Source organism: Eulemur rufifrons, chromosome 7, assembly GCF_041146395.1.
Source record: "Eulemur rufifrons isolate Redbay chromosome 7, OSU_ERuf_1, whole genome shotgun sequence".
Lineage (NCBI taxonomy): Eukaryota > Metazoa > Chordata > Mammalia > Primates > Lemuridae > Eulemur > Eulemur rufifrons.
Window position 1 is genome coordinate 207,638,649 of NC_090989.1, and position 19,331 is coordinate 207,657,979.

The 19,331-nt window shown below is 41.3% G+C and overlaps 1 protein-coding gene across 1 annotated transcript in view; it reads left to right on the plus strand.

Moving 5' to 3' along the window:
- Nucleotides 1–602: 602 nt before the first annotated feature.
- Nucleotides 603–19,331, plus strand: part of HABP4 (hyaluronan binding protein 4) — a 35,556-nt gene continuing 16,827 nt past the window's right edge. The window contains exons 1-5 of the mRNA XM_069474058.1: nucleotides 603–1,057; nucleotides 5,455–5,617; nucleotides 13,309–13,470; nucleotides 13,689–13,757; nucleotides 17,301–17,381. Coding sequence (XP_069330159.1) covers nucleotides 703–1,057; nucleotides 5,455–5,617; nucleotides 13,309–13,470; nucleotides 13,689–13,757; nucleotides 17,301–17,381 — 830 coding nt within the window. The 5' untranslated portion in view covers nucleotides 603–702. The remainder of the gene's footprint in view (nucleotides 1,058–5,454; nucleotides 5,618–13,308; nucleotides 13,471–13,688; nucleotides 13,758–17,300; nucleotides 17,382–19,331) is intronic.

Sequence of the window (19,331 nt, forward strand, 5' to 3'; positions counted from 1 at the left end):
TCTGCGCCTTCCTTCCTCCTGCCCCTTTTCACCCTTCTTTCTCAGCTTAACTGTCACTTCCTAATTAGGGCAGGTCCGTCTGCTGTAGGCTTCTAGAGAACTCTGTGCTTTTTCTTCAGGACACTTTTTCTCAGTCTGCAGAATAAGGTCCATAAAAACACGGAGGTAGTACCTCCTACAACATAACGCCTGGCACAGTTAAGTGCTCATCATATGGCTGTTGAATGGCTAATTGTATTAACTATATATAAGTTGCAAAGAAGAGTGGTCGATAACGAATATGGACCCAGCCGAAGAACCCACAGAATGGCCGTGACCCACCCGTAAGTCCGAGCTGCCTGGACCACTAGTTTCTCCAGCCAGTAGCTCCGCCCCGTGGGCCCTGCCCCCGCCGGCTGAGTCGGAGGGGGAGCGGCACAGAGGTCGCGTGACGTAGCAGCAGCAGCCCGGTGATTGGCCCTGCAGGCGTGCCGCTAGGACAAGGGGCGTACCCACGCGCGCTGATTGGCTGTCTGGCGTGGCTGGGAGGGCGGCGGCAGCGGCGGCTGCGGCGGCGGCGCGGGGGCGGGTGCCGGGAGGGACCGGACCGGGTCTGGCAGGGAGGGCGGCGGCGGAGGCGGGCAGGATGGGTCCTCGCCGCCGGCTTTGCTGAGACTCGCTCGCGTGGGCTGCCCGCGGCGGGCCCGCAGTGGCCGCGGCGGCATGAAGGGCGCTTTGGGGAGTCCCGTGGCCGCGGCCGCCGCCGGCTCCGCGATGCAGGAGAGTTTCGGCTGCGTTGTGGCCAACCGCTTCCACCAGCTGCTGGACGACGAGTCGGACCCGTTCGACATCCTGCGCGAGGCCGAGCGCCGGCGCCAGCAGCAGCTGCAGCGCAAGAGGCGCGACGAGGCGGCGGCGGCCGGGGCCAACAGCCGCGGCGGCAGGAGCCCAGCCGGGGCCTCGGGCTACAGACCCGGCACCGGCGGCTGCCGGAGGGAGTCCCAGAAGGAGCGCAAGAGCCTCCCGGCTCCCGGCGCCCAGCAGCCGGACAGCCCCGGGGGCGGCCCGCAGCCGCCCGGTACGCACGTCCCGCCCGGCACCCGGGCGCCCGGGGTGGGAGAGGGACGAGAATGAGGTCACGGAGGTCACCCCTCCCCAGCCGCCCCGACTCCCACTGTGAGGCCCGGGTCACTGGAACCGATTCCAGAAAGGGGAGGGGGCTCTGGGAAGAGTTGGAGAGTTGAGGGTGCTTGTGGCCGCGAAGGTAGAAAAGAGGGGCGGGGGCTCACACCCCTTCTGGCCTTTCCCATTCATTCCTGGGGGTCCGGGGGAGAGTGCAGGCTTGGAGCTAGAGGGGGGTCTCAGAACCCTGGAACTGAGCCTTTACGACAAGTTGGCCAAAGTTGAGGGATATTGCTGGGGTGGCATGCGGGGACAGAAACCGAGGTCGCTACCGCGGGGCTCCCAGATCTGGAGCTGGCAGGACCTTCTCCATCCTCCGGCCCAACCTCTGCAAGATTCAGGTCGGGAGGCGGACGGAGAAGCGTGATGGGAAAGAGGGAGGGCGCCGCCGGCCTCCGCGGGTGGTGGCGAGAGCCCGGGCGGCGCAGAGAATCGCGCCGGGGTCCGGGCTCGGGGCCTCTGTGACGGAGGGAAGGCCTGGGCGAGCGCGGGGCGGCCCGTGACGTCAGGGCCCGTGCGGGGCGCCTTCGTCCCTTCTTCGTACCGGAGCTTCCAGTAGTCAGCCGGCGTCGTATTTCAGTACACCGGCCTGTGATGATGGCTTGTGTAACTTGTAATTAACTCAAGGCTGCTTTTAGGGAAAACGTTTTTAACCTTTCCAACGAGAATATTCAAAGTTCCCCACGCCCTGTTTGGCAAGAACGGCCTATGCACCGCTCGGTGCATGCTCTCTGCATACAGGGAACGTGCTTCAGAGTTCATTTCTCTCACCTGAAGTGCGTCAGTGGCATAGTCAGCAACACCCCACCTGTGTTTCTTCTGTTTTCCTGAAATAAGGCAGGAGCCTTAAGGTTTGCGGAGTGTTAGATGATTATTACCATGTATAGTTTGACCACTCCAGCCAACGTTTGGCAGTGTATTCAACTCGGCTTTATTGGCTTGTTCCTTGCTTGATAGAAATTGTGCATCTCAGCCCCGAGAAAACACCGCCTGGTTTAAGTATTGGGGCTTTGACGTGTGCAACTAGGTAAGGTTTACCTTTATTTGTGAAAAGTTAAATCCAGAGTCGTTACTTGAGAATCAAAAAATCAAGTCATCACACAAAGATGTTAAAAATGATAAAAAATGCTATTGGCTATCTCAAGACCCCTGGTAAGCAGTACATTTATGAGCCTATCTAAACAGACTTGAGATACTTAAATTTTATATTATTTTCTTTGTTTTTCTCTTAAATTTGTTTAGATAAATATGCTAATAAAAGAATTGGGGAAGACTAAGCTTTTCTTCCTTTATTTTTTAACAAATGAAACTATGTACTCTATCCTTTAGAAGAGTGTGAAACTGCAGTTAGTGCTGTTAATATATTGATTTTTAGCCTTTTAAAAAATTAAAAATGTCATGTATTTTTGCTATAAATTTTAAGCAATTCTGAATTGTGTGAGGTAAAATGATCCTTTATTTTTCCTGCTGTTAACACGTTGTGTTTATACACATAAATGTCCAGAGCTATTTTTTTTCTAAACTTGTATAAACTGGGCTTCAACCTGATTTTCGCACTTGACATTGTAGTCTGGTATGCATGTAACTTTTTTTTTTTTTGGTCAGTTCCCAGTCCAGGTGATCTGGCTTTTGAAATTTGTATTAAAGATACTTAGTTGATTTTCTAGTTAGAATGGAAATTTTGTCATTGTAGTTCTTCTTCAAGTATGTGTTATTTCAGGAGCAGACAGCTCATTATTTTCCATTTATGTAGTTACATACTAAATTTATCTGTAATGGGTATTAGCTGCTTTCTCAAGGTTTTGTAGTCCTAATTGATATGAAGGACTGTACTTTTCTAACACTCAAAAATTTAAATTTAGTTAGAATTCTATATGCAAATGCTTAGTGTAGACAAAGACATGTTTGACATATAATAGAAGCATTAATGCCAGAAGAAAGTGGAAATCATAAGATTTGCCCATGGTAACATAGGTTTTTAATGTCTATCTAATGATATAAGTAAACCCTTGGGTGGTGACCCTTGCACAATAAATTCATTCTTGAAGTCATTAGAGGCTGTTTCAGCTTTGCTTTTCTGGCCGTTCAGAGCTTTGGTCTTTTAGCCAAACCTCAACTTTATTTTGTAGCAAATCTTACTATAAATTTTATTGTATTCTGTTTCTTCATATGGGCTTAGTTTAGATCAGTGACCACGCTGCATGTGCCAGCCTTTTATTGGAAAGGGCTAGTGAAATGCAGTGTTTGCATTCTCCAGTTGGAGCTGCTGAACCAGCACAGAAAAACAAGCTAGGTTCAGTTGCAGTCTTGATCTCTTAGTACTAAATCATGGGGAAAAAACTGGACACTAATTATCTTTGGGGGCGGGGGGGGGGTTTGAGGGAAGAATGAAATGTTTGCAGGGTATTTATAACTAATAAATAGGGAACCTTACTTAACAGTTTTCAATTTATACACAGAAACTGTGGAAGAGGCCTTAATATAAAGTACAATATATGTCATATTTTAAGTTTTGAATGGTGAATTCCAAATTTAATTGGTACAATTAAAAAATAACTTGGAGGAAGCAGAAAGGTGGGATAAGCACCTAAGTAATTCTGTAGTTCAGTGAAGATAATAAAAGATTTATTTATTTATTTTAAAAGATTTTTTTTAAAACTACAGGTTGCAAACAGGAAATCGAAGCTGTATTAACATTCTTTTTACACTGAGGTAAAAGTATGGAAAAGTGTTGTTACTGTTGATAAATTTCCTGATGACTGTTATGTCATGATCTATTATAATTTTCAACTTTTTAGATAATTAACTTTCATAATAATTTTTTCTACCTTATATTTTGAATACCTCTTAATTTTTATCTCTTAGTGTTATATGTGTCCACACATCTGACACTGCATATTCCTGGGCACCTGGGCACAAGTGTCAGTCACTGTCTTGATGCTCTATTTATGATAACATCTTTCCCATATCCTAAACATATCACAAACTCAGATTGTGACCTCAGTATAGGATACAAATTGGATTTAAATATCTCTAGGTTATGGGACATTAAAATTATGATCAAATTAACTTAGATCTGTTGTGCAACTTTTTGAACTTGAAAAAAATACTTTATGTCAGCAAGGAATAAATAGTGATGTCATAAACATGATTTTTGCTTTAAAGTACCAGTTAACATTTACCTGTACCCAGATTATAAAGTTCAGGTAGGGAATATTAAGTGGGAAAATAGAAAAATGCATATGTACATATATCCCTTAAGAGTTATGTGTATCTGTCTAAGTGGGAGAGGGATCTAGCAGTTAAAAAATATACCCACTAATTTGAATGAATTTAAAATTTTATAGCTATACAACTAATGTGGAGGATAATTTATGCTAAGAAAAATTGAAGCTACCATAGTAAAAATGGCACCTAATGTTTGAGAGAAGATCTTTTTAAGATTATACCAAAAATATAGACATTTTTGGAAGATTATTTAAGAAGTGACAAATTCTCCACAACATATTTACCAAATATTAGATGGTTTCAAACAGCCTTTGCTTAAAATTTTTCAAACATCAAATAAAACTAGAGGGGAGTAAATGAAGTGAGAGGAAAAAGAGGAAAAAAACTGCAGTGGTCCCAGCACCTTGTCCTGCCCCAGCTGTGTGCTGGACTCTCAGTGGACAAAAGAGATTCCCTCTTTAAGTACTGACTGGCCCTTGGGTGAGTTGGCAAATAGCAGTTTGGGCTCATATGTGAGAAGTATGATTGCAAATGTATAAATCCCATCAAAGAGCAGGAAAATCTGTTTTCAAAATAAAACAACATACACTACAAACTGTTTTAAAAAAACACCTTGGTAGCTGAAGATAAAGCCATAAGTGCCCTCGTTTTATGTGTGGTTGAGTTTCTGAAAGTATAATCTGAAATGCAGGGTATGTATTTAATTTTCTATATATACCATGTTTTGGTACAGCTACTTTTATGAAATATAGTTTAGTAAAATATATCCATGGCTGTCACAGTTATTGGGAGATGCCTGTAATTATAGGTGAGCTTGTATATTAATAGTTTGTCTTACCGTACTTTCTAGGACATCGGGGAAACATAATAATAAAGTTTTATTAAAAAACTCTGGGTAGTAGTAGTATCAGCAACTTTTTTCTTCTCTGCAATTTTCCAAACTTCCCAAATTTTCCTATGACGCTTATTTCTAGGAGAGTGAAATTTCAAAGTACCTGTAAAGTGTAACACCATGCTGTTCCAGACATTGTGTTCCAGCTCTCTGCTTTGATTTTCCACTGGCAGGCCAGAAGCGAACTCCCAGAAGAGGGGAGCAGCAAGGATGGAATGATAACCGGGGCACAGAGGTGACACTTGACAGAGCCGAGCGGAGACCCTACAGGGAATATCGACCCTATGAGACTGAGAGGCAGGCGGACTTTACAGCTGAGAAGTTCACAGATGAAAAGTATGTGCTGCAGTCAGTCCACAGCTGCCAGGGTGGGGAGAACCAGAAGGGTTTTCAGAAAACTAATAACCTTTTTGACCTTTTCATGGTGCCATTGCTAGGAATGTTTTGCCAATGTAAGTAGCAGATCGTATTGCCTTAGGTGACACATGAAGGATCTTCCATTTATCTCATAGGTGACCTTATGTCTTGGTTCAGGAAATGATTGTACAATTAAAAATGTTTATTGGTAACTATGCAAAGCACTCTTGTAAAAAAAAAAAAAAACTATACAAGAGTGTGTTGAACTGGTTAAATTTTCTTTTGAGGTTCTAGACTGGGGATATAATTTGAGGTTAAGGACATAATCATAGTTTTGATTTAGCATAACCAATTTGAACTAACTGGATTGAAACAAATTCCTAGCTCCATGATCAGTTCAACAGGCTAACATGATAAAATTTGAAGAGAAACCTGATATGATGTGTAATACCAATTTCTGGCTTGGCATACCTTCCCTAGAAAGTACTCTGATATGGAAGATGGTCTTGGGCAGGTGCAGTCTTATGTCACTCTTGAGTAATATAGCAACAGAAAGGTAGTATATGTGTCTTATGCTTGGCACTAGCAAGATGGGTGCTTGTTGCCTAAAGCTTTTGTTTGATCTATATACCTGTATAGCACAGACCTGAGGTTAAACAGAAACAACTAATGAATCACATTTCAAGGAAGATAAAGGCTAAGAGAAAACTAAAGTAATGTACAGTTTAAATGTCAAGGGAGCCATTATTCTCAAAGTCTTTCACTAATTCCATTTAGGATCCTGGCTATAAGTTTTAACCAAAGAACATGATTTTGTAGAGTCTATTAAAAGCAAACCAAAAGAAAAAAAAAATTCCAGAGCTCAGTCTGAGAGGGCTAAGCAGATCTACAGATCTGTTCACCTAGAAGTTTCACATTGAAAACATTGAGATGGTATATCTGCAACCATGTTGGTGCAAGAAGGGTATGGAATAGAAAGGCTTCATTCTTTTGGGGGGGCTGGGAAGGGAGTTGATTACTTCTAATTTCCTGTGTAATGGCCACAGTCTACTTCTTATTCAAAGCCTCTTGGATTAGAGCTGCTTATTTTTGGAAGCATCTGGGTATTTTTTTCTCACTTCAGGGATTTATTCTGTGGAAATAAGGAAATTGTAATTCATATGCACAAACCCAGCCAGGTGTGGTGGCTCACTCCTGTAATCCTAGCACTCTGGGAGGCTGAGGCAGGAGGATTGATTGAGGTCAAGAGTTCAAGACCAGCCTGAGCAAGAGTGAGACCTGTTTCTACTGAAAATAGAAAAAAATTAGCCAGGCATGGTGGCGAGCTACTCAGGACGTTGAGGCAGGAGGATTGTGTGAGCCCAGGAGTTTGAGGTTGCAGTGAGCTATGATGATGCCACGGCACTCTAGCCTGGGCAACAGAGTGACACTCTGTCTCAAAAAAAAAAAAAAAGCACAAATCTGTGTTGCCACCTTTTTTTAGTAGCAAGACTATGTAGTCTTTAAAAAGGATAAACTAGATCTTCATATGTGACATGAAAAGAAGTCTGTTAAGTGAAATAATATACACATGTAAGGGTAGGAGTAGGGTGGGATATGGGATTGTTGGAGGGATTTTTTTTCTTTAAAAATAATTTCAGGCCGGGCGCGGTGGCTCACGCCTGTAATCCTAGCACTCTGGGAGGCCGAGGTGGGCGGATCGTTTGAGCTCAGGAGTTCGAGACCAGCCTGAGCAAGAGCGAGACCCCATCTCTACTAAAAATAGAAAGAAATTATATGGACAGCTAAAAAATATATATATAGAGAAAAAATTAGCCGGGCATGGTGGTGCATGCCTGTAGTCCCAGCTACTCGGGAGGCTGAGACAGTAGGATCGCTTGAGCTCAGGAGTTTGAGGTTGCTGTGAGCTAGGCTGACGCCACGGCACTCACTCTAGCCTGGGCAACAGAGTGAGACTCTGTCTCAAAAAAAAAAAAAAAAAAAAAAAAAAAAAATAATTTCAGAATTACAGAAAAGCTGCAAGAATTATACAAAGAATTCCCATATGCCCTTCATCCAGATTCCCCAAATATTAAATTTTTTACCATATTTGCTTTTTTTTTTTTTTTTTTTTTTTTTGTTGAGACAGAGTCTCACTCTGTTGCCCGGGCCAGAGTGAGTGTCATGGCGTCAGCCTAGCTCACAGCAACCTCAAACTCCTGGGCTCAAGTGATCCAACTGCCTCAGCCTCCCGAGTAGCTGGGACTACAGGCACGCGCCACCATGCCCAGCTAATTTTTTCTATATATATATTTTAGTTGGCCAGATAATTTCTTTCTATTTTTAGTAGAGACGTTGCTCGCTCTTGCTCAGACTGGTCTCGAACTCCTGACCTCGAGTGATCCACCTGCCTCGGCCTCCCAGAGTGCTAGGGTTACAGGCGTGAGCCACCGCGCCCGGCCCATATTTGCTTTATCATTCCCCCCACAATGTTGTTTCCTTGTTGTTTGAGAGTAAGTTGTATTTATCCCCAAATACTTTAAATGCATTTTCTAAAAACATGACACAATTATCAAACTCATTAGCATTGATATAGTACTGTTATATAATTCTCCAAATTATATAATCTGCAGATTTTACTCAGATTTCACCAGTCGTTCTAATGATATCCTTTTAGCAAAAACAGAAATGTTTTCTTGTTCAAGATTCAATCCAGGAATATACATTGTATTTAGTCTTTAATTTGGAATAGCTCCTTAGTCCTACTTTATCTTTATGAATTTGTCTTTTTTTTTTTTTTTTTAAAGACAGGGTCTCGATTTTTTGCCCAGGCTGGAGTGCAGTGGTGCGATCATAGCTCACAACCTCCTGGGCTCAAGGATTCTCCCACCTCAATCTCCCAAGCAGCTGAGACTTTAGGCGTGCACCACCATGCCCGGCTAATTTTTTTATTTTTATTTTTTGTAGAGACTGAGTCTCACTGTGTTGCTCAGGCTGGTCTCAAACTCATGGCCTCAAGTGATCCACCTGCCTCAGCCTCCCAAAGTGCTGGGATTATAGGTGTGAGCCACCTTGCCTGGCCAAATTTGACATTTTTTTTCAACCAATATGGGCAAGTTATTTTGTAGCACATCCCAGACTGAGTTTTTCTGATGTTGCCTCATAGAATAGGTCATGCACTTTTGGCAGGAACATCACAGAATTAATGTTGTGTTCTTAGTACTTCACATTAGAAATATGTAGGGAATTTTTACTTTCAAGGAAATTTGAATTTTTTTATGTCATGTGATATCAGAAAAGATATTTTCTTTAGTTAAGAAATGCTTTTGATAACTTCTGATAATAAAGGCTTATAAAATCTTTAATAAAAATAATTTATAGTCACTTTAGAGAATTTAGAAAATGCATAAAATTATAAAAAACTTAAAACCACCTATCTTACCATCTGAGATTTCTTTTAACACTTTGGTCTATTTTCATCCTTTCTTTTCTATTCATGGTAGATGTTAAGATGATAATGCATATACACTGAATACTTCATATTCTTTCTTTTCCACTTGACATGCACAAGTCTTTTCCATGTCATTAATAATGTTTAGTAAGCATTTTTAATGACTCTTGTTTGGATGTATCATAATCATTCCCTTAGTGTTGGACCTTTGCTCAGCTTCTACTTTTTTGTGTATAAATAATACCTAATGAGCAGCTTTCTATATGTGTGGGGAGTTTCTGAGATGGAGACCTGGAAGTCGAGTCTCAGGTTATAAAGCAGTGGTTCTCAGGTGGATGTTGTGTATACAGATCAGGACCCATCTTGTTTCAATGCTAAGTTGGGTGGTTGCATGTAGTATGAAGACAGACAATACTGGGGGATTGGGGAGCTGTTGATACATAGTGACAAATCATTATTCTAGTAACCTATCAATTTGCTTTGTCACTGATAATCTATGAGAGCATTTCTCATACCATTTTCTCCAAACTTGAATACAATAAAGTTTGATCTTTGCTCCTTTGATAGTGAAAAAGGATGTTATCGTAAATTTCTTTGAATACTGTACATGTTTATTGGACAGAATTATAAAATCTTGATAATCTCGAAAGATTATCTAAATTCAACTCTCTCGATTTATAAATGAGGTAACAGACCCAGAGTTTCAGTGATGTGTGTATACTCTGGTCACAGCCAACTAACATGGAATTTTATTCCTCTAAGGCAGAGCACATGTTTTGCCATAGAAACAATGTCATAAATGGTGCTAGGATTAACTCTTGGTATGTGTTTGCTCCAGACAAAGACATGTCTGGTACATATTCTGGGAGTGCAACTACTTTTTTTAATACAGTAGGAATTTTTCCTTAGGCTCCAAATGAACTTAATTGAACTCTTAGAACATAGACTGTTAGGAAATTAGTCTGCCTCTGTCTGGATACATTTTGGCTCTGCCATTCTGTAGTTTACTGCTGGCCGTTTAAAATTACTTCCTGTTCTGAAAGAATTACTCAGATGTTTACCCCTTCATCCCCCATAAAGAAGCTTTTTAAAAAAATTATGGTAAAATATATATACCATAAAATTTACCATTTTAATCATTTTTAAGTGTGGCATTCTGCATATTCACACTGTTGTGTAACCATCACCAGTGTCCATCTGCAGAACTTTTTGTCTTCCCAAACTGAAACTCTATACCCATTAAACAGCACCATCTCCGCGAGCTTCAGTCTCTTTACCTATAAAGCAGCTGCTCATGCGTACTTATCAGGATTGTTGGGAGAGAGTGAATTACAGGTGTGTAAAGCAGAGTGCTTGGCTCAGATGTTATTTTGTTTCCGTTTACTTGTGAGTTTGTCACAAATAAGACTTCCTAAGTGGAGTATGGGATTCCTCTGCCCTCACCAACCTTTAAAAAAAAAAGATATATATTATAATAGTAAAGGGATTACAAAGAGGCAGTTGCGAATGCATTATTTTGAGGGTTGGGGAAAATGTGTGGAGTAAAGAAGAAATGGTTTAAGGCAGCTGTCCCCCAACCTTTTTGGCACCAGGGACTGGTTTCATGGAAGACAATTTTTCCATGGACTGGGGGTGGGGGTGGAGTGTGTGGGGGGGTAGGTGGAGCTCAGGTGGTGATGTGAGGCCGGTTCCTAACAGGTCACAGACTGGTACCGGTACCAGGCAGGGTTGGGGACCGCAGGTTTAAAGGGATTAAAATGTACCAGACTGCCCAGGGCTATCTTTAGGGTTGGTTTCAGTATACTATTGTATTTTAAAAGAGTTTGGTATTTTGTTGGTATCTGATCCAGACTTCTGTAAATTTAGACCTGGTTTTGACTGTGACATTTTCCATATGTTTTTGCTCATCATTTCCTCTTAATTTTTAGGTAGACTTTTTTCTTTTATTGCCCTGTTCAACTCCTGGCTAAGAGTTTATTGTTACTTTTGTTATTGTTTTAGAACCCTGCTTTAGATATTTGCCATAGTTTAGAATCAGGTTTCTATTTAAAAATTTGGTTTTGGTCAGGGAACGTGGGAGACAGAAAAGCCAACTTGGAGAATTTATGTAGGATGTTGTTTCTTTAAGAGACTGGCATAAAGTTAATGGTGGGCCAGGTGTGCTGCTTTATAATCCTAGCACTCTGGGAGGCCAAGGTGGGAAGATCGCTTGAGCTCAGGAGTTGGAGACCAACCTGAGCAAGAACGAGAGACCCTATCTCTACTAAAAATAGAAAATTTAGCCACCAGGTGTGATGTCGAGTGCCTGTAGTCCCAGCTACTTGGGAGGCTGAGGCAGGAAGATGACTTGAACCCAGGAGTTCGAGGTTGCAGTGAGCTATGATGACACCACTGCACTCTAGCCGGGGCAACAGAGTCAGACTCTGTCTCAAAAAAAAAAAAAAAAAAGTTAATAATCAGTACTTCTGTATTTCTTCACCTTTTCGAGTAAGGAAAATTGTGAGTTTTGTATCTTTTTACCCACTGTTATATGGCAGTTTTTTAATGTAACATTTTTAGCCGTAAAAGTAGATTGGAACAAACCCGGTGCTGTAGTAGGCACCTGTAGTCCCAACTACTTGGGAGGCAGAAGGCTGAGGGAGGATTACTTGAGCCTGAGAGCGTGAGGTCACCCTGGGTAACATGGTAAGACCCTTTCCCTTAAAAAAAAAAAAAAAAAAAAAGTAGACTGGAAGATAGATACTTCTAGTGTGAGTATTTGAGCTACTAATGCCACTAGATTTTTTGATGCCAGGACCTCTATTAAGTAATTTGTTGTTGCTTTACATGTTTTTAAAAGCCTTGACAAATTAAAAAATATTTATCTTATTGGGGCCAGTTATTAGACTAGGGTTATAATGGTGAAGAAGGTATGGTCATTTCCCACAGGAGCTTAGAGTCTAGTGGAGGGGGAGACAAGTCCTCAGAAAGAGTGATAGTGGCCAGAGACATGGCAGAGGGATGGGTGTGAGGAGAAGTGAGTGGGTGATCCCACCCTGGAGCTGGGGCTTGATGTGGCAGAGGGGAAGAAGAGGGAGAAGTGACTGGTCCTCTCTTGGGTTGTGAGTTAGGGACCACAGGAGGAGCAAGGGCCCAGCACTGGGCATGTGTATGCCGGGCCCCCGGGTGTACTGGTGGAGGTGTTCTGGAAGCAACTGGCTTTGTGTCCTAGAATCAGAGAGAGACCCAAATGAGAGAACCAGGGTCGAGCAGCGTTAGAAACAAGGAAGCAGCGAATAGGGAAAGGGAGGTGGGAATGCTGACGCAGGTAAGGACGGACGGCTATCCAGCAGGGTGAGGACTGCTTCTTGGTCTTTTGGCTCAGATCACGTGCAGAAGGGCGAGGGAGGCAGCTGTGTGTAAGTGCCAAGACGCATGGTTAGGTGCGAAAGGCAGGCTGCAGAGCTCTCCGCTTTGTATGGGTCTGGAAGTGGCTGCCTCTGAGAAGTGGAATTGAGTGGCTGAGGAGCACTGTGAATTTTGTACCGTGTTTGGGTATTACCTATTCCAAAGATAATTTTTTAAGGACAGGTAGGGAGAGAGAAGCCAGAAAGGTCAGAGGAAATAAGAAAGAAGCCTTCAGCTGTCCTTGGGCATTTATGTGGAGTAATAGGGTAGAAGTCAGGTTGCAGCAGGGCAAGATTTTCAGTCCCAAACATCACTAGCTGGTGGTGTGTTTAGGAGGGAGAGATTTGGGAGGGGGCATAATTTGAAGTTTAAGTTAAAACATTAAAAATTTAACTTAAAGATTTAGCATTAGAATGGGAATGAACCTTAGAGTTTCTTTATCTGACATCCTCATTTTTTAAATAAAGAAACTAGATCCAGAGAGAGAAAGGAAGCTCCACGCAGATTCGTACAAGGCCTGTCTGGGACCTGCTCTCCTGGGCTGGCTCCATCACTTAGCAGCTGTGTGACCTTGGCAAATTACCTTCCTCCTCTGTGCTTCAGTTTCCTCACCTGTGGGCAATAGTTGTATATTATAGATTTGTTTGTGACAATTAAATTACTGTATGTAAAGTGCTCAGAACAATGCCAGCTATTATATATGCTCAGTAAAGGTTAACTATTAGTTTATTGTTCAAGCTACCATTCTGTACTGTGTACTATAGCCGTAATTTCCTTTTAGAATTTTTTTCTCAAAAAGGTCTTCAACCTTTGATCTAATTCGTCACTTTTTATTATACCCATCTCTTCCTAGGCCAGTTGATAGGTTTGATCGAGACAGGCCACTGAGAGGACGTGGAGGCCCGAGAGGGGGGATGCGAAGCAGAGGCAGAGGTGGTCCCGGGAACAGAGCTTTTGACACTTTTGACCACAGAGGGAAACGAGACTTTGAAAGATATGGTGGGAGTGATAAAATGTAAGTTTCTTTGTAAATGCTATTTTCACTTTAAGATTTTTATAATACATGGTATGAATCTGTTTATTTTGTGTCAATGTTTAGTTAACTATATATTAGTATGCTATTACCCTTGTTTGAAGCTGATCCTGGGACAGCTTTTATGATCAACTTTTTCTGTTTTGGAGATTGGCTGGAGAGCAGATTCCAGTTAAAGGGAATCTTCTCTCTTTCTCTAGAGCAATCAGAACCGAAGACAACATGGGTGGATGTGGAGTTCGCACCTGGGGATCAGGTAAAGATACCAGGTATGGTGCAAGTGTGTGCCCTCTGAGAACCTTCACTTAGGTGGAAATCTCCGCATCTTTGTTTGCTTTTCTTGAAACTGATGTTTTGTGTGTTGTGCTTTATATTTATGTGTACTCTATTCGTGTGCCCCTAAGTAGAGATGGATTTTAGGCTTTTGTTTAATGAGATAAGTTTTGTTTTTTTTTTTGGGGGGGGGGCGGTTAAACAACAGAAATTTATTTATCACCATTCTGGAGGCTGGGAAGTCCAAGAATGAGATAAGTTTTTAAAACAGTTTTGCTATATTGCAATTAGATTTAGAACTCTTTTTAAAATTCTATTATTTTATCTTATTTTAGCCAGACTAGTTTGTGACAGTGTATTTGCTGATGGCCCAAGTATATGGCACAGTACACTTGCACATGCCTTGGAATGCTTTTTAAATTCCTGGGTATTCTATATTTTTCTGTGACCTTCCAGAGTTCTTGTAGATCCTCGATGTTGCATCTTGATTTTGTGGTCATTTGCAGATCGAAGCTTACTGACAAGTTTTACCAGAGGCACAAACTGGACATTTCTCTGAGGTCTCACGGTGCTTCAGATTGGTGCCATTTATTTTGCTAGTTAGGGTAGGTCCTTGGTCTGCTCTGTTTCTGTCACTTCACAGCGCAGGGACGATGCCTTTCTGGTGTCTGCACAGAAGGAGGCAGACGTGCTGCAGCGCAGCGCAGCGTGAGCAAGGTTGCAGAGCAGCCTTTCCACTCGTCTGCAGGCTCGAGGGGACCAGACTGCCACTTTTCTTCTTTTGAAGAGTACGAGCTTTGTACATGAACTTATTTTTCTTAAGTTGTGGTCCTTAAAGACAAAAGTAAAAAAGAATATCAAATGTAATAACATTAGACTTACTACCATAGTTGGTCTGTGTTGTCATTGGGGAGAAATTTAAATGTTTCTTAATGAGGGGTTCCATAGGGTCTCGATGACAAATCTTTCAATTTTGTTTTATTTTACTTTTATAATGTATTTTAACAAAGATAGTACAGCCACTTTCTAAATTATCTGATTTACCACCTTATCTAATACTACCACTTGTTTTCAGTTTCCATTTGAACTTAAAATCATTTTGGTTCCAAGCGGTTACTTATCCTGCAGGGCCAGCGTTGGCCTTGTTTTGTAACATGAAGAGGTGACCGACCGCCTGTGCTCCTGGTAGGCTGGCATGTCCTGGTGTTAAAATGACGCGATCCCCATGGCACTCATTTTGGATTGGTTTGGGAGTTATAAAGTCAGCGCTCTTAGGTTGTAATAATTTGTAACTGAAAGATTTTCTTAGAATAAGATGAATTTTTTAATAAATCGAAGATTTTGACTTGACATTGTAAAAACGGTGTAGTGCGGTGGAGTTACGTGCTCTACTGTTGATTAGTGAGACAAAAAGTAGAGGTGAATCTAACACGGTAAGTGATGTGTTCGTGGCTGGCAAAGGCCAAGTGCTTCACAGTGCATAGTGGGTGTGAGAGCTTTCCTGTAGTTTAGTATTCTCGTTTGAAGACGTCAGCAGCAATAATTGGATTTAAGGACAAGATGCTTTCAAACTGGTATGACCGAGCCATCCCAGGATTGGTTTTCTTCAATAGTTTAATAATGTCTATGCTAACAATAGGGTTTTTTCCATCTGCAGTAATTAGAAAGTATGTCAGATATTATTTTCTTGTTAACAATTGGAATAGACTCTTACAAATGCGGTTTTCAATAATGCTGCCTTGCAACTTTTATTGTAAAGAGCAAGGCAATTTTATGCCATTATCAGGCAGCATTTGGTGAAAATCTGTTAGCAGTCAAAGATTCGGTTAAGTGTGAAGTCTGATTAAATCTGAACTTCAATGACAAAGCCTTGAAGTGTTTAACATCATTTTGTGAACCATGCTTACACAAATAGGCATTATCTGTACTAATGTAATTGATGTCAGAATATAAACACAGGCGCTGGGGCTGTATCTTTCTTCTAATCCAACATTGGCAATTTACTTTCAAGAAAATAGTATAATCTGCTAAAATAATTGTTGCTGATTTTGAAATGTAATTGCTTTGTAGTTTTGGTCATATTATATAAGAGCTGTAAGCATGGCATTAGTTTTATGTTTATTCAATATTTATTCTTATGTTATTCATAAGATAATTTAGGTCAGCATGGGGGCAGATCTGTGATTTTTCTTTTCTGCAAAATCAATCGCTCAAGTTTAAGGAATGCTGATTTTTACAGTCTCTTTGTTTTTCTGTATTCTGCTCCCCCCCATATCTTTGTAACCCTTTTGTGATTTTTAATTGTCAAAAGGTGTACACTGTCAGTAAACCTGTTTTTTATCCCCTTGGTTTTATTCCACGATGAAGGGAATAAAGAAAAAGTTGAAGTAATTTAGCACTGCTCCTGGGGCTAGACTTGGGGCTTCTGGATGTTTCAGATCCCTGCTGGGATGAGTCTGATGTGACCATTTATGAAGGGGCTTCCGGTGGGCAGACCAGCAGCCATGCTCTTTCCATGCACAGAGCACATTTGATTTAGGACCCTGTTTTTAAAAAATAAAAGTTAATTCAAATTTTGTGTTCAGAAACAGTTCTTTTTAAAAATTGATTACAATAGCTTGGAGTTGAGAATAAAAACATTATTGAAGTTGAAAAAAATCTATTGTGTTATTGCAGTTCAATTTATGTTTACTTTAAAAAATAACTTATTTTTAAAGCTCTTATTGAAGCTTTTTTCTGAACAGGGTTGAAAAATTGCTAGATTCTGTATATAGATTATAAAATAATTCTAATGGGCATATTTACAATGACTAATTTTAGTAGTTTACTGAAAATGAGATTTCTTTCGCTAGGACTTTTTTTTTTTAAGTAACGTTCAGATAGGATTAATGTTAACATAAAAAGGAAGAATTAAAATCACGTGTATTAAAATTCAAATTAATTTTCATTGTGCTGTCATTTCTAATCTGTAGATTGTGTATTTAGATGTGATGGTATATAAATCAATGTTTTAAAGCCTCATTTTTTTTGTAATAGTTATCACCAGGTTGTTTATAATCATACATAATCATCTTTTCTGGAATCTGTTTCTACTTTCTTACCATTTTTTTAAAAGTTAGGTGGCATATTTGTATTTTTAATAAATCTTTTAACACTTATAATTTAAGAATTTTCGTGGCTCTTTTTAATACTTGTACTTCTCTAGGATAATAAGTTTTGAATACTTTTTCTGATCATTTAAAATCTGTTCTTAATTTTAGATCATTTATGGAAACTTCTATGTCTCAAAGAACTTTCCACATTTTGGGGAATAATTTATATGGATGAGCAATTCAGACCATTTTCTCATTTTCATTTTAATGTAGGTCCCTGTATATGTGTGTAATTCCTGAAGAGCATGTCCTTAGGAAGGACGTTAAAATTTGCTTTCTCCATCTTAATATGTTTAAGATGTTTTATTTTACTTTGACAATATATTTTAGCAAAGGCATTGATGTGAACATATTTGTATGACTAGAGAGGTCCTTGCTGTTTTTCAGTGACATGGAGCAGACTGCACCCATGGAGGAGTCCACAGCGATGGAGGAGCAGGGCACCCTGGAAGAGGAATCTCCAGCCAAGTAGGGTGTTTCATTCATTTTCCCCTTTGGTTTGTTAGTCTTTTTCTTAGTGATTTCCAAGAGCTCTTCACAGAGTAGAAATCTCAACCCCTTGTCATATCACAGAGGGCTGATCTTCTTAATGTATTTGACTAATGATCAGACTAATAATTCAAGTAATCTAATGAATGATTATTAACTATAATTAATGGATTAAATTCAAGTACACTGTCCTCTGTCCATACCCTCTTTTCCACCAGCAACTTGCTAAACTCCTTTGCCGTGACGAGCCTCACTCTCATCAGACCTCCAGACTCTTGCCCCTTTATTCTCTCTCGGTCCAGCCTCCTTCTTTTCTTCAAGAAGCGTAGGTCCCTGGTCCATCTCTAGCACCCTCGCCAGGTTCTGAAATACCCTTGCCCCTTCAACTCCCTTGCCCTTTGGATTCTTGTACCTTGCTGGCAAACCCCTTCCTGGATGACTCCCATCTGCCTTCTCTCTGCGTGTACCCATCCCTGAGTGGGGCCAGTGAATTCTTTCTTTTTTTTCTTTTTAGTTCCTTTTTGTTGCACTGGTGTATCCAGTAAATACTTGATCTCCAATGTTCTGAAATGGGCCCTTAGCATCCCCGAGCAAGTCCTGTTTCTTGGATTCACTCTTTTTCCCACCTCCTACAATGACTGTTTGAATCCTTCTTGGCTCCTCAAAACCCTGACACTGCCACCTCTTTATTCCTCCTCCATCATCCCCACACCCACACCTCTTCTTTCATTTTCCAGACACAACTTTGCCTCCTAAGTCACAGAGAAGTTAGGACCATCAGGTGGGAACTTCATTTGCCCACTCCCAAAGGTACAAACCTGCCTACACCTGCACGCCTCTTGGTCTCCTTCCCTTATGGTAAAATAGAAGCACCATCTCTCCTCCCTCTCAATGCTTGGATCCTTTCTCCTCCTGACTTGACAGAAACCTCACACTATCAGTTAGCTTCTCTCATTTTTGGTATATTTAGTATATTCATCTCCTCCCTCCCAACTCTGGTCTTCCGATCAACATTTTAAACATGCTCAATCTCTTTTATTTTAAATACCTTCTCCTCCCAACCTCCCATCCTCTTTTAACTACCTTTTCCAGAGTTGTGTGTATTTCTTCATTTCGTCCCCTCTCACTTACTCCTCGCTCCACCCAGGTCTAGTTTCTGTCCTCATTGCCCCTCTGAAACAGTCATCACGTCTCCAGCTCTAATAGATGTTTCGGTCTGCGTCTTTCTTGACCTCTCAGAAGCATTTGACTTTATTGATTTCTTCTTAAACGCACTTTCCCATTAGTTTCTGTGATAACTACTCTCTTCTGGTTTTTTTCAGCCTCTTAGTGTTTTCTTTGCAAGCACATCCTTGTCTTTCTGGTCTCCTAAAATGTCAAGTTCTTCAGGGCTCTCCCTCTTCTCTTTCTCTAGAGCCTCTTTATAGGATCTGATGCACCCCTGTGACTTAAATTGTCATTTACACACCGACTCCAGAGTATACGTCTCTGGCTCCAATCGCGTGGGCTCCATCTGCCTACTGGACACCTCCCCTTGGACATCGCAAATGCTCCCCATGCTCGGCATGTCCAGGACTGAGCTGACTCCTTTCCCCACAAACCTCTGGTCCTCACTAGGTGTCTCATCCTGCGGTGAGATGCTGTTCATCCCATCGTACAAACCAGAAACTCAGGAATAGGCCTTGGAACTTCCTTCTTCATGGCCCCTTCCTCCCCGAAATGCAGTCCTTCACTCTGCCCTGGTGATTTGTACTCCTTAAATATCTACCTTCTCCACTCACCAGCATAGTCTAAGCTGTTGTCGTCTGGACTGTTGCTGTAGCTCCTAACAGAGCTCCGTGCATTCTCACCTACACCAAAGTGGCTTTCACACTGGAATTCTGATTTTCGTGTCCCCACCCCTTGCTTAAGACCCCCTAATGGCTTTCT